Below are 15,481 nucleotides of genomic sequence, written 5' to 3'. Positions count from 1 at the left end.
GCATCCTGCCCAAATACTAGAAGATCAGTCATAGGATACATCATCAAATTGGGGAATTCTTTACTTTCCTGGAAGTCCAAGAAACAGCAGACTATGAGTCAAAGTTCTGCAGAGGCTGAGTACAGGAGTCTAGCAGCATCAGCAGAAATTACTTGGTTTCTAGGACTGTTGAAGGAGCTTCAAGTTCATGTCCATCAACCAGTTCCTCTGCATTGTGACAATAAAGCTGCTTTACAAATAGCAGTCAATCACATCTTTCATGAAAGAACCAAACACATTGAAATAGATTGCCATTTTGTTCGAGAAAAAAATCAAAGCTGGACAATTGGCACCACAATATATCTCTACTAGTCTACAACAGGTTGACCTTATGACCAAGGGTCTAGGATCAGAACAACATCATTTCCTCTTGTCCAAGCTTGGTGTGCTTGATGTGTTTCACTCGCCATCTGGAAGGGGAGTATTGAGATACATACTAATTGTACATAAACTAAGCTGAGGGACCTAAGTGTAAAGATTAGAAAGCTTTGTCCTAAAAGGAAAAGCTGTTAAGGCAGTTAGAATTGGGTCTTTATATAATAGCCCACACGTGTATTTCTTCTTCTTCATAAGAGAAAATACAGAGCTTCTTCATCTCATTTCCTATCTAGATTTACTCTCAGATTCACTTGCATGTTGCATTATTGTGTAGATTCAATCAATTCTATCAGGAGAATAGACAAATGTGTACAAATTTAGAATGTTTAAAAACGTATTAAAATGAAGAGAAACAACGATTGATAAGAGACAGATAAATGATCTTTATACAGTAAGTGAAAAATAAGATAAGCCAAGATCGTCTTCAAGACCAGAAGTACGCTTGAGCTTATTTTCCTTGCGCTTTTGTAAATAGTCACTGTACAAAAATCCCTTATACTTGGGTTTCTCTGCTATCTGTTTAGTGAAATTGGGAAGTGGTTCAACCCATTTTTCTCCTGATACATTATAGAAGAATGAAAATGAATTTCTTGATCTTCCATTGGGTCTCACCACCCTATGATTTGGACTCTTGTATTTGTTATTTGTCAATACCTTCAACAAAAACAAATAATTATTAAAAAAAGAAGCTCATAAGCAAAACTACTTAACTCTTATATACGCTCACAGTGTAAATAATTTCTTCGTTTTTTACCTGAAGAATTATACCAATGTTGACAACAAGGGCACCTTCTTTTGGAGTTACAGGGATCCATTTACCATCCTTTTGAACTTCAAGCCCTCCAACTTCATCCTGTAACACAAATGTTATACATCCAACATCTCTATGTGAACTTATTCCAATTTTTTCCTTCACTGTTGCTGGTAAATAATACAGAGCTGTTAACACATCTGAATTTCTCTCATTGTTAAATTCTTGGAGAGTCCTTGGAGGCAGACCTAAAGTCTCACTTAGTATGCTCTCTAAAATTGCTCCAATCTTCACAAATTGATCGAATAAATCTTCCATTACTGCTCTGAAACATTGAAAAAATAGGAATTACTGAATTATCTCAATGGCTACAGTATTTTCACCATTGATTTTTATCCTTATATTTGTTAAATCTGTTTTGAAAACGCTTTTCTTAAGCGAGTGTCCATCAGAAACAACTTCTCTATATCATACTAGGTAGGAGTAATGTCTGCATACACTTCACCCTCTTCAAACCCTACTTGTGGAACCACACTGGGTATGTTGTTATTATTGGCTATTCGTCGAACTTGAGAGTCAAGTTTCATTTTGTATATTTTGAGTGTTCATCTTTTCATGCCCTAAAGGGTGATAGGAATAGATTAGTATACTATACATTAGATTAATAGAGGCCGAATGCAATCATTCACCCAAATAAAATGGTTAAAATGTGAATTAAATATAGCCCTTAATCATTTCTGCCTCCTATATATATATTCAATTTCTGGACAGCTGTGTCATATATAAATTAAAATATATACTGCATCATTGCTTCGAACTCAAGTCTGTATCATATGCCATTATTTACAAATTTTATACTATTGTAGTAATCCGAAAAGATCCAATAGCGTGCTAACTTTTGTCTTACAAAACGAATATATTAGTTTAAGGGTTTCCACAAATCATTGAGCACAAGAATCAGTAGATAGCAGAGAATGTCAAAACTTGGAAACCTCTGTTGGAAAATTTTGATAGGCACCAGTTATAATAGGCGCCAGTTTAGTCATTAAACAGCTTATGTTTTTGCAAAAAGATAAAAATAGCAGTGTCCCTAATATGAGTTTAAGTTCTATACACTAATGTGTAAAAGATATTTACACAATCAGACCACTCAGTAGCATAGTCAGGAATTCCGTCAAGGATGTTCAAACTTTAAACAAATCAAAAAAAATTCTTCGATGAATGGTGTACCCACATTATTTTTAGATGAAACGACGCAACATTTAGCTAAACAATAGAAAAACTTTGATTGGAATTATAATTTTATAAATCAAAATTAAAATAACAAAAAAACAACATTAGAAATTTTACTAGTAAAAGTAAGCATAAAACAAGAGAAAAGAGAGAGTCGAGAGGATTTGTAGTTTGTAGAGATCGAGATTTTGTTGAAGAAATTTTTGTAGAGCATGGCTTTTAAATTATAAAATTTATTTAAGAAATAACTTTTTGTTAAAAAATTACTTTTAAGAATAGTTGTTTATTTCTATACAAATTTTAAGTTTTAAGTGTTATTTTATTAGAAAATTTTTCGGTGAAAGAGAATCAAATAGACCACACATGGTGTCTCCGTTTAGTTTTGGCAAATAAAATCGGCAAAACTTTGAACCCATGAACAATATGTCATTTTGAACATCACAAAACGTTGGACTGCCTCACTCAACTATTAAGGGTGTTCAAAATATAGTAACATATAACCATATAAAGTACGTATTTAACTTATATACGCAATATGATGAAAGGTGTACGTTTGACCAACCTTGGTATAGGGTGGCTACGCCACTGAGAACACTTATAAGATAATTATAAGCAATATCTATAATAAATATTAAGTACTTTGTAACCTGGTAAAAATGGTTAACCTACACTTATGGTGTAAAATTTTCCTATGCATATAACATAAATCCTTCTAATATTGAAATATGGCTTACCGGAGCTGTGGATGATTGGCAGGAAAAACATTGAAGTTGGATCCAGGCTGAAGCATAACCAAGAACTCTGCAAACTCATAAGATGGATTCGGTTTTCTATTATAGCCAGCAGGAAAAGGTAACCCTGGCAATGGAGAACATTTCATTTTCTCTTCAACTGAAGACACAAAGAAAGTTTTTGATAGTTTCAGGGCACGGCTCATTAAATCCAAAGGCACCCCATGATTGATAATTTGGAAGAAACCATATAGAGAACTCGCTTCGTCGATCACTTCTCTCACCTTTCTCTTGCCATCTTCATCTCCTTGTCTTAAGAAAGGAGAGAGATCAACTATCGGTATCATTGAATTAGCCATGTGGACCTGCAAAACTCGTGCATACAATAAGAGGTTACAAACTGAGTATTTGTGTTGAAAAATGTAATACTAGAAGAAGCTTATTTCAAGATTACACTAACTATATGAAAAAAATTAATGAGATGGTTTTAAGTGTACGTCTATATACGTGGGTTGTTGGTTGATGATTAGCTTGGCGCTCTGATGACATATTTTAAAAAATGGGATAAGTGTGGTTATTGATTAATTAAATCAATTAATTTTACTCTCTTTGCAGAACCATAGAGAGGGACATAATATAATTAACCACCTCACATGGAGCCTTCAATTTGGCAACTTCACGTGATTTCACCACATATATAACTATTATAATTTGCGACGTTAGATCTCATCTTGTACTCTTCCTCATTTGTTTCATAAATTTTTTAGCATTTTGAAGATTTGCTCATATAAAAAAAATCATTACTCTAGATTCCATCTGGCTTTAATTGTGGTAGAAGAGACGTGCATTGGTATCCAAAAATAGAGTAAACAATTTGAAGCAGCACTTGACGTTATTTGAAAATAATAAACAAGATTGCAGTATCTGCAGTTTGAGTATTTTACATTAACAACGAACAGTGGCAGGACACACATCTATAGTTAATTGAGCCGTTTAAATTAATAGTGCTTACCATGTTTTTTGTATTTAAGCATGGACAGATTAAAGGAGCTCAAAATGGTTAGAAGAAAAAGGGGCGAAAGAATTGACATAGCTGCAGTGAGAGAGTGAGTAAACCAACGAAAAGAATAGCACAGTACAAGAAGAGGGAAAAAGAAAAGCACTGAATCTGAAGAATTGTTGAGACAATCAAATAAGCTTTTGTAATATTTATTTAGAGAAGTTAGCAGGGAGACCCATGGGTTTAGATCATGCCTTCTAACAGTTGACAAGTTTTTACAAGGGGTTCACTTCACGAAAATTCATCTAACTTTCTGATTATTGTACCAACGTCATAAAAATATTTTTTGAAACAGGAAAATAACTTAACTATGTCTATATCAACAAAAAATAATTTGAAAGGCTGAACATGCTAAATCTGTTACATATATCAGCGTAGTTCCAACTTTGCTTAATGCAATCGTTTTCAATTAGTTAAAAGAGCACATCTCTGCCATGTAACTTAAAAATCAGAATTAGTCTAATAACACTTGTATGATAGTGTTCTATCTATTGAAGAAGAGGTTCAGAAAACAAGTGAAATACAATAGCTGACTGAAGAACTGACACTCAAATGAATTATCTGCATAGTTGAGGTGAAATCATACATATTATACCTATATATGTTTCTTTCCATATTGATTTGATCACATACTTCTCTAATTAGAAATTGAGTAGTGAGTTAAATGGATGAGATCTTCAGGTCTACTTGGTGGATGAGTCCATTTTCTTGCTCTCAGCTGCACATATTCTTTGTAGAAAAATCCTTTGTACTTGGCAGACTCTCCAATTTCCTTGGTGAACTGTGGTAATGGCTCAACCCACTTGTTTCCTTGCAAGTTATAATAGAACGCATACGAGTAGCGGCTTTTTCCTCTCGGTCTCACCACTCTATGAGTTGCACTCTTGAATTTATTGTTGCTCAACGCCTTTTTCCATACAATCATAAACAAGGAATATTAATGTCAAACAACTTATTCTTTTAGTTTTGTGACAATGGTAATTATATTAACTTTGAAACCAGCTAAGTTTACCTGAATCACATCACCTATATTAACAACTAGTTTGTGTTTGGAAGGTGCTATAGGGATCCACTGCCCATCTTTTTTCACTTCAAGGCCTCCGACTTCATCCTGGTAGACAAAAGTAATGCAGTTGCCATCTTCATGTGCAGATTTCCCATTATCTTCAGCTTCTGTTGCTGGAAAATAGTGGAGACCAATCAAGAAGTCCCATGACCGATCGTTGTTGAATTTTGCGAGTGTGTTAGGAGGAAGGCCCAAACACTCACTTATGATGCTCTCCAATAGAACCCCTAATTTGGTGAAGTGCGAAATCATCTCCTCCAAAACTTGTCTAAGAATATCAAAATTCAAAAGTATTCCACAAAAGAAGTTAAGGCTGTGACAATAATAACAATTCTACCTCAATTTCAAGTAAATTAGATCGACCATATGAATCCTCAGTGTCCATCTTAGCTTCATTTAAGTTCATCTTATATAGTCCAATACATAAAAGTAAGGATTCTCTTTACAAATTAAACAAAGACGAAAATGCAAATTATTTTTGTTCTTCTGGAAGCACCATAACAGAGTTACTCTTTGCTCGGGCTGGGTTCTCCCTAGATTCAAGTTTGACTAATTTAGTAACAGAGATTGCGGAATTTCCAATACTGTAGCAAATCCCTTCTGATATAGATATCTATTAGTTTAATCCTTATAAAATTAAAAAACAATAGTGTTCCATTAGCATCAAATTTGGATTCAAAAATCAATTCAAAATATGTTCCGGATCCAGAAAAGATCTGAAACTAATCTGAATACACGACTTTTCTCCTAAATTATTTTCCAGAACTAACCGAAACCAATTTGGAAGTGTATAAGTAGGAATAATCAGGATGAGAATATAAAGACGTACTTGAATTGAGGTGGATTTTTGGGGTAGACACTGACGCCAGAGGATGCATTAAGAATCAATAAGTGCTCATTCTTCTCGTCTGAATGTTGTGGACTTTTTAAATAACCAGCAGGTGGTACAGTTCCTCCAGGCTTGGGAGAGACCAAGAGTTTATCTTCATCTGAACAATCAAAGAAGATTTTGTACAAATCCATGGCTCTGTTCAGCAACTCCAAAGGAATTCCATGATTCTCAATCTGGAAGAAGCTATATTTAACACAGGCTTCCCTTATTCGCTCCATAACCTTCTTTTTCCTATCTTCATCTTCCTGTGATATCAAAAATGGAGAAACACAAATTGTTGGAATATCAAAACTAGCCATGATGTTTTAGCCAAGTTTCATTCTGTTTAACCAATTTCAGCTTTTCATGCCCTACAAGGGTGATAGGAATGGATTTGTATTCTACACTTAAGATTAATAGAGTAACGTAATCATTCACTCAAATAAAATGGTGAAACGGGATATAAAATTAAATAACCCGTAATCATTTCTAACCCCCACATTAGTATTCAGCTTCTGGACAGCTGATCTGTCATAAATAAAAGTTGATCCTGCAACTTTGTTTCATACTCAAGTCTGTATTATATGCTATAGTTAACAAAGTTATAGTAATCCCAAAAGATCCAATAACGTGCTAACGTTTGTCTTACAAAACTAATATATTAGTTAACAATATTATTAAGAAATCATGGATAGCAAGAATTCAACAAATTTCTTTGTTATTTTTCAAAAGGCAACTTTACAATAGTAAACTACTTAATTAAGTAAATATGTTTTTTCAGCTCTAATTAAGGAAGAAAAAAAATCCAGTCACGAGTGCATATTGTAGGCTAATTAGTTCTCACACTTGGTATAACTGGTAGCAATACACGATTGGCTTAATTAGTTCTCATGATTTTCTTCTTACCTTCTTTAATTTCCGTTTGTGGAGAAAGAGGAGTGAATAACTCTGTAAATGGTTGAGCTATTTCTAATTTCCAATAAAGTAGGACTTTGTAGCAGATAACCTCAGAGAGTACACATACATGCTCTATTGTCTTACACCCCCATCATCACACAGAGTGACACAGTTACTATACAGAGGATATATGAAAACCTCATTTATTTATCATATAGCGTCCCATGAGCATGATTACAAACATCCATTTCATGAATTAAAACGTGCAATTAATAAAGCACCTTCTTATTTAGAGTAGCTTAATTTATTCTACATATATAGAGTTCAAGTGCCCGAAAGGCTTCTGGTTGCCGCAGTCAAGGTTCTCTCCAGGGCTAACACCTAGAATTTTGCAGTATCTCAAGTAGAAGCCAATTCGATCCTCTACCCTCGGGTCAGAACCATGACCACATTCTGATCCTCCGTTGAGGATGTTTGTGATGACCCCGTAACCAGGGAGCCTATTGGCTGCTATGTCTGATGGGGACGGTTTCCATTTCCCGAGGATGACATCGTGGCACGAAGGCATTTGTGGTTTAGAAGTACTAGTCATCCAGACCCAAAGTGCAGTTTTGAATGAGATGACTCTGTCAGCAGCCACCAAATCAGTATTTCTTAGGAGGTCTTCTCCTATTGCAACTCCACAAGGCCCATAGTTGTAGTTGCTGCATTAATATGGTTTAAAACAAAAATTGAGCCTCTAGTTAGTATATCACCGGGGGCGGATCCAGGCCTTCGGTACCGGGTGCAACTGAACCTAGTACTTTCGTTGCGGAGTACAAATTTATGTGTAAAATTTATTATAATTGCAACAAATAATAGATGTGAACCCATAACTTTAAACATATAATGAATTAAATGCTAAAAATCTTAAAGATTGAACCCATAGAATTTAAATCCTGGATCCGCCTCTGTATATCGCAAACAGAGCACTAGTAGATTCAAGGCAAAATATCTTAAAGCAGAGCACTAGTAGATTTACAAAATAGACGTTGTGCCACTCAATGGATGTGTGCAAAAAAGGGAAGAGAACGTACTATGAAATTTGGATGGGGCCTCGTCCATAATATTTCTTGCCGGGAGCGCACGGCCATGTTTGCAGCGGGAATCAGGGTTGCCTCTTTCGATTTTGAAGCAGTAACCCCATGTATAAGGGCCATCAGGTGGAGCTGGCCAACCACCTGTTCAAGGATATAACTTACAAGTTAGGAACTTAACATAAGTAGTTCGCCGAAGTTGGCAATTTGAAGATCAAATTAAGAAAGCCAAGGTAGCAATGCAGTTTACTCTGGAACCTAGAAATTATCATACTGTAGCACTATATAATAACTTTTGGCAATTTAAAATTTACGCTTTCAAGTCACATTATTGACATTTTTTTACACTTTCAAGTCACATTAAAGGTAATTACTCATAATATGATATGCACTTGTCTAAGTCTACAATAGGTTAATTTCATTGTTTGTGTAAAAAAAAATTATATTACTAATTGTTGTGGTAGAAGTTAATCCTTAAACTTTTAATACATTTGAGTAAAAATTACCAGTAGTTGCATGGGATGTTTGAGCCAAGAATGCAGCAACCACCCTTTTACGGTCAGTAATGCTACCGGTGGTGCCAAAACCCGTGAAATTCCTTGCCACTTGCACAAAGGCATCGTACGTGTAGAAGCCCTTAGCAAGACAAATCATTGTGGTTCCTATGCAACAGCAGCTTGTCAAATAATTCACTGCTAATTATTTCGGTTATGTCTGGTTTTCGTAGACTGGCTTGCTGACCACATTGTGCGGCCAAGACCCTTGGGATGATCAGTAACAAAGCGAGAGAAGTGAAAGAGTTGCAAATGCACGGTGTCTCAGCTACATTCTCATCATATTCATATTTTGCATTGAGATGGGCATGAATTGACGACACACATGATAGATGGTAAGCTATTTATAGAGAAAGTGTCCGAGGACTGTGCTTGATTTTAAAATAAGTAAATTCCATTTACCCTCTCTAGTCTTTGGCATTGCACTCTACAAGACAATAATAACCAATAGTCTTAAATAGAACATCGTACATCCGGATCTATCTAATCCATCTTCTAATTAATGAAGGGGGTGTTTGATTAATTAATTACTTCACTTCAATTTATTTATCCTGATTTGACTAGGCAAAATTCTTAATAAAGAAACGAACACTTTTAAAATTTGTGGTATTAAATACTTCCATTGCCGTAATATTTGTGTAACTATAAAACTTTTGAAACATGTTGTATTAAACAAGTCATAACATTTGTGTGGCTATAAGTACTTCTCATTAAAAAATATAAGAATGTATCAATCTTGTTGGAACGGACTAATAAGTAAATAGTAAGAATCTTTTTGAAACGTAAGGACTAGGTGTTTTACTTATTACTTTTCGGTTTTTCAATTTGAGTCCGTAAGTTTAGTTTGTTTTATGGCAGAATGGCCTAAATGACACCTATACTTGTGCCACTTTGTCATGCCGGTCCCCAAACTCAACAATTTGCCAACAAAACCCCTCTACCCTTAAAAACTAAGCATTTTAAACCCAGCTCATCCGAAGTGGCATTTTTTACTGAAGTGTGTGTGCTACACTCGTTTAAGGAGCGTGCGGCCCATTAAAAAGGCACCAAGAGCCATTTTTTGGCTGTCATCTTCTTTCCGATTGTTCATCCTCCGATCCATTGTTGAAAAAAAAGTGAGCTTTTATTCTTTGCTTTTCTCTCTCTCCAACATTTTCTGTCCAATTCTTTTTTTTGTTTGCTCTCTCTCTCCAACATTTTCTGTCCAATTCTTTCTCCCCTCCCATATCTTCTTTGTTTGTTTCTTCCCTCGAATCTGAAACTTTATCATGAATTTAGAATCCTTTGACCAATAATTCAGATTTTTTTTTTTAAAAATTCAATTATATGCCCTTTTTGTAGAAGGAAAACACATCAAATTATCAAAATACCAACAAGCCAAAATAAGGGTCAACCGAAAAATCCTCAGAAATCACCACACCTCAAAATTAACCCATAAAGGATTTTGAAGCACAAATCACACATCTTTCACCAATTAATCCTTTAAAAAGATTAGAGTTTTTTGAGAAAATTTAACTCCCAATTTCAAAAATCAAACAACGCAAGACTTGTTAAAACTGACTTTATCATTTCGTCGAACACCTGGTGTCTGCAATTTTGCAGATTTTGTTTTTTGAATTGTTGTAACGATTGGTTCATTGCAGTTGTTCTTTGATCGTTTGGCATCAATCACTTGCTCAGTTGGAGTCAATTGGCATTGGTCTTGTTCAATTTGGACACCTATAGCTCCATGCTCGACCAACTGTTGTTTGCGGGCCATATTCAGTTGGTTGGAGGAGGCTATTCCGGCATTGAAATTGTCTGAAACTTGGTGAGTCGATGGTATTTGAAGTGGAGAACAATCTCTACTGCTTGGAATCACTCGATTTGAACCAGAACCGATATGATAAACATCAGTTTTGCCCAGGCGATTTTTCGCTATAGTACCCGATCCACCATTGTTGAAATCTGCAGCAGCTTGGGAAGAATGAGAGGGGCGCCTAGGTAGGGTTTATGCGCAATGGTGAGACGCATCTTTTGGGACTGGTCCGGTGGCTTTTCACCATCGGACAACGGTACAGTGGCCATTCCGTTGTTACTGTGTTACTGTTCACAACAGTCGCACCATTTGAGGGAGGGAATTAGGGGATTAATGTTTGAATATTATATTTATTTTTATTTTATTTTTTATTTTAATTATTTTTAATCTCCCATGTGACATGGCATCTACACATTGTTATTTTTTAACGTGGCAGCCAACATGGAGGAAATTATGTTACACGCACTAACAACCTCCTGTCATAAGCATTTATTATACACGGTTTGAACGAGTGTAAGTTTTCAATTAGCATATTGTTGAGTTTGAGGACCGGCATGACAAATGCCAGATGTCATTCTGCCTTGTTTTATTTCAGTCCTATGATATTAGCTGGTGAGGGGGAGTACGTGTCTTCTTTTTAGTGGGTTTATTTGCGTGCGACAGCTGTCCCAAGTCGTCTGTTTTGTAAAAAGGGTTCACAACAGCTTCTTTCTTCATTTCAATGATTATATTTCTTATTTTTCTTTCTTCCTCAACGGTGCACAGCTCCTCTCTATTTCATCTCGTATACGTATTTCCGAGTTCTTATTTATTTGAAAATGTGATACATCCATGACCCATGCATTATAATATCAATGATTTAGATATAATTAACAGAACAACATTTTAACCATGATTAAAATACATACTTAGTAGATATTTTCATATACACTAATTAGCTCCCAAAAGATTTGAATGGTGGTTTCCCACATCAAAAAGTTCACTTGGGAATATCTTAAACATTTTGTCTACGATTTGCTAATTGACAACTGCCACTGAAACATATAAATAAAAAGTATTCAATTTCAAAAAAAAGTTATAAAATTGATTAACATAGGTATTGTTTGCTCCAATAGTTCAACCGTGTAACTCAAGCATTAAGTTGTTTGGTGTCCAAAACAACATAGTGATATGCTACGTTCCAGTGCGAATAATGTAATATGCGACGTTCTTTGAATGAGCCCAAAAACCATCAACTTTTATAGATTCTTCTCCATCATCACATTCTTTTTAGCGTATGATGAAATAAAATGTATGGTAGGTAGCTGCTATTCGACATACAGATGACAACGACCTTCTCGAACAAATTAAATGTATCCAATTATTGTTTTGCTAGAATACCATTAATGGAACACATTAGACTATATTATGGCTTGGAAAATTCCTTTCTGCCCCACTCTTTTTTGCCACAATGACCCAAATGGGGTTATTAATGTAAAATCACATCCAAATTAGGGTTTTAGTGCTAATTTTATACCAAAACTGCCCTTCCCGTTAGGGTTTGAATTTCTCTCCTTGATTCTCTCACATCTATTGAATGCTTGTCTTCCCAATACATGGAAATATCAAGCATGCATGCCCTCTTTCCCATGGACGTATTTTTTCATCTTTTTTTTTGTAGTATACGCGTATATATTTCGAATTTATTCGTCTATATACATATACTTGATTGTGTATTTCGTATATCTTTTGTATAATAAGGTCTTCAAAGCCCTAATATTTAAACAACCCTAGATGGCCAAACACAGAACCCTAAGGTATATATATCCCTCTTCAAAAAGCTAATACTTAAACAAACATAATAGTTGATTGTTTCTTCATCTCTTAATTTCCTATGTTCTTCTAAGTGTGAGTCAATAGATTAAGGAATCAACAATGGTGCAGTCGAAGAAGAATAGTGCTTCAAAAATATATGTTGTATTTTCTGGTAAAAGGCCAGGAATATACTACTCATGGAGTGAATGTTCTCTTATGGTTATCGGGGGTTAAGCGTAGCATCTTCCAGTCTTTCAAATCTCATGGTGCAGCCATATCCGCGTTCAAAGAATTTGAAAAATCATTTGAAGGTAAAAAAATTCTCAAATCGATGGTTTTTGTTGTATTTTGTGGTAAAAAGCCGGGATTATACAAATATTGGTCTGAGTGTGTTAATATGATTGTTGGAGTTGGGGGTAGCTACTTCCAAGCTTTCCAATATTATGATGAAGCCTTAGAAGCCTTTAACAAATTTCAAACAACAAACTGTTCACAGGAATAGCCATCTTCAAGCTCGGCTGTTGAATAAAGTGAACAAGTGGTAACAAATGAAAATGCAACAAGTGCTATTTCATCTGCTATATTAGCGGGAATATTTATTGGGATGAAGTTATCAGAAAATGTTGCAAACTAATTATGTCAATTTTATTTTTTATTTTCTCCTATATTAGAAAAGTGTTTGCTATAAGTTTTGGTGTGCAAGAGATGTAGATTTTGTTTTGCATTTTGAATATCAAGTATTATATGAAGTTGGCCATGATTATTTCATGTTTATTTTTGTTAATTATTTATGAAGTTCGAATTTTATGACTTCTTTAGCATTTCGATTCTATTTCAGGCAAATTATTCCGAGGAAAAAAATTTGTACTTTGCACATTTTGTAGTAATTTGCATTTCGCCAGAGTTGTACATCCATTGTATTTCAAATGAGGTACGATGCATTATTTCTTAACTTTTTATTCAATTAGCAATACTTTTTTTATTCATTGTATTTGTCATAAGCTAAAATCTAACATCCTGTACCAAAAAAATCTTCAAAGGAAAGATCACAAATAGTACTAGCTAGTTTCGTTTGTCATAAATGTAATATGGGATATTGGAAAGGTTCCTATTAAATAATTCGAGAAGGAGAGAGAAAGGGAGAAAAAGTAAAAGAACTTCACTATATTATACATCAAAAAAGCGTATTGATTTTAGCTCGATAATATTTAGAACCAGGGGATAAAGGAAGCAAAAATATTTTTGAACATATAGCAAAAAATAAAAACCAAAAGTAAAGGAAGTTGTGGGTAAAGAAATACGAAATAAGCATAATTTTCATTGAATAATTGATACTCTTTAACATATTTCAAATAATATTTGAAAGTTAATCACCTAACATAAGATAATTTTAGCATACCATGCTACAAACATGGCATGCACAACAGAAGGACTTAAAATACCAATCTTTTTAAAATAACTCTACTTTCTCTTTTGATTGACAGATTTGATGCCTTAGAGACGGCTTTGGTGTCACTACTTATAATGATAATAGGATTATCGTTATCTTTATTTTGGTCAGCCAGCAGTTCCTCCAACATGTTGTAACAGCAGTAAGAGGGTAGGAATCAAGTAAAAGCCTTTTTACGTAGTCGACGCCAATTTCATGCGTCATCCTAAGCAGCAGCAAGTTCGCCTCAGTCTTCAACTTTTTAATTGTTTACTTAGATCTTTGTACATGATTTTGCGGTTAACCGGAGAACCATGAAGAGGTTCATCATTGCTTTTCTTCGTTGGAGTTCTTTCTATTATTATTTGCACATGATTTGAAATAGAATAGATGATTTGGATGATGAGATTAATAATGTACATGTATTTATAGAGTTATATTTAGGGTTAGGGTCAGGGTTTTGTTTTTATTAATTGTGTTCTCGTGTATTTAATTTGAATCGTAATTTACAATGAATCTTTTACACTCCTCAAAGAATTATTTACAATTTTCAATGCATCCATTTCATTAACCGAAAATTCTATTCATGAACTCTTGTTCCAATCAGTGAGAATATCTGGTTTGAGATATGGTTTTCAATACAACCATTTCGTATGAATTTTCTTGTGTCACGACCCGGAATTCCCACCTTCGGGACCGTGATGGCGCCTAATATTTTACTTGCTAGGCAAGCCAACGTTAGAGAAACGTTAAGTCCAGTTTCATTCAATTTCAATAAATAAAGTTAATTAAGCCAAAATGAATTAAAGTTGAGTGCGGAATAACATAAACGCCCAACATCTACTACAATACGGATCTGCAGTCACAACTCACGAGCTTCTAAAATTTTCTACAAAAAGAGTCTGAAAGAAATACAACTGTTCTGGATGAAAGAAACAGTAAAATAAGGAAAGTAGAAGGGGACTTCAAGGTCTGCGGATGCCAACAGATCTACCTCGAGTCTCCAACAAGCAAGTCCAAGCTGCTACGCCTTACGATCAGCTAGGGCCGGTACCAAAGTCTGCACAAGAAGTGCAGAGTGTAGTATGAGTACAACCGACCCCATGTACTCCGTAAGTGTCGAGCCTAACCTCGACAAAGTAGTGACGAGGCTATGACAAGACACCCACATAATAAACCTGTGCAGATAACAATATATGTACCAGCTAACAACAAATAAAAGTTAAACATGTACTACTGGGAGGGGGACAAGCTAAGGGGATACAAGATATGAGAGATACAACAGATATGATAACCAGAACAGTCAATATACCTTTAACCAGTAAAAACAATTAAGCACAATGACGAAAATTGGGCATCACCCTTCGTGCTTTTACTCTCAACCATACAATATAAATCAATGGAAACGGCACGGCATCACCCTTCGTGCATTAACTCTCATAAAATGGCACAGCATCACCCTTCGTGCTTTTACACTCACAATATGGCACGGCATCACCCTTCGTGCATTAACACTCACAAACGGCACGGCATCACCCTTCGTGCATTAACACTCTCCCTTACCATATAATAAAAATAGGAGCATGCTCCCAGTATGAAAGACTAGCATAGTTTCTATACGCTCTAACCAAATTAACATAATCACGTTTAATTAGTTAATAGATCACATCTCTGACATGTAGCTTAAGAATCAGAAAACAAGTGAAATGGAATAGCTGATTGAAGACTGACACTAAAATGAATTGTCTATATAATTGGAGTACAACTCATGCATATTATTGCCATGTTTCTTCCCGCATAGAGG

At 35.0% G+C, this 15,481-nt stretch overlaps 2 protein-coding genes across 2 annotated transcripts; both read right to left on the bottom strand.

Annotated features, from left to right (window-relative positions):
• LOC109224667 (1-aminocyclopropane-1-carboxylate oxidase 1-like) lies at positions 777–3,587 on the bottom strand. Its single transcript, XM_019389201.1, has 3 exons — positions 3,136–3,587; positions 1,172–1,493; positions 777–1,071 (listed from the first exon to the last, which is right to left on the bottom strand). The coding sequence occupies exons 1-3, from the start codon at positions 3,489–3,491 to the stop codon at positions 802–804; spliced, it is 948 nt and encodes a 315-aa protein (XP_019244746.1). The 5' UTR covers positions 3,492–3,587; the 3' UTR covers positions 777–801.
• LOC109223812 (flavonol synthase/flavanone 3-hydroxylase-like) lies at positions 4,700–8,807 on the bottom strand. Its single transcript, XM_019388250.1, has 5 exons — positions 8,609–8,807; positions 8,103–8,246; positions 6,088–6,395; positions 5,205–5,526; positions 4,700–5,099 (listed from the first exon to the last, which is right to left on the bottom strand). Exons 1-5 carry the CDS (start codon positions 8,720–8,722, stop codon positions 4,830–4,832), a joined length of 1,158 nt encoding a protein of 385 aa, XP_019243795.1. The 5' UTR covers positions 8,723–8,807; the 3' UTR covers positions 4,700–4,829.

Source organism: Nicotiana attenuata, chromosome 3 (genome assembly GCF_001879085.1).
Source record: "Nicotiana attenuata strain UT chromosome 3, NIATTr2, whole genome shotgun sequence".
Lineage (NCBI taxonomy): Eukaryota > Viridiplantae > Streptophyta > Magnoliopsida > Solanales > Solanaceae > Nicotiana > Nicotiana attenuata.
Note: the sequence above shows the minus strand (reverse complement) of the source record. Positions and strands in the feature narration are given on the sequence as shown.

Coding starts and splice junctions, on each gene's coding strand:
- LOC109224667 (XM_019389201.1), bottom strand. CDS start 3,491: ATGGCTAATTCAATGATACCGATAGTTGATCTCTCTCCTTTCTTAAGA. Junction 1,494..3,135: donor GCCAATCATCCACAGCTCCG/GTAAGCCATATT, acceptor TCAATGTTTCAG/AGCAGTAATGGAAGATTTAT. Junction 1,072..1,171: donor ACATTGGTATAATTCTTCAG/GTAAAAAACGAA, acceptor TTTTTGTTGAAG/GTATTGACAAATAACAAATA.
- LOC109223812 (XM_019388250.1), bottom strand. CDS start 8,722: ATGCCTTTGTGCAAGTGGCAAGGAATTTCACGGGTTTTGGCACCACCG. Junction 8,247..8,608: donor AACATCCCATGCAACTACTG/GTAATTTTTACT, acceptor ATCCTTGAACAG/GTGGTTGGCCAGCTCCACCT. Junction 6,396..8,102: donor GGCCCCATCCAAATTTCATA/GTACGTTCTCTT, acceptor TTGATATCACAG/GAAGATGAAGATAGGAAAAA.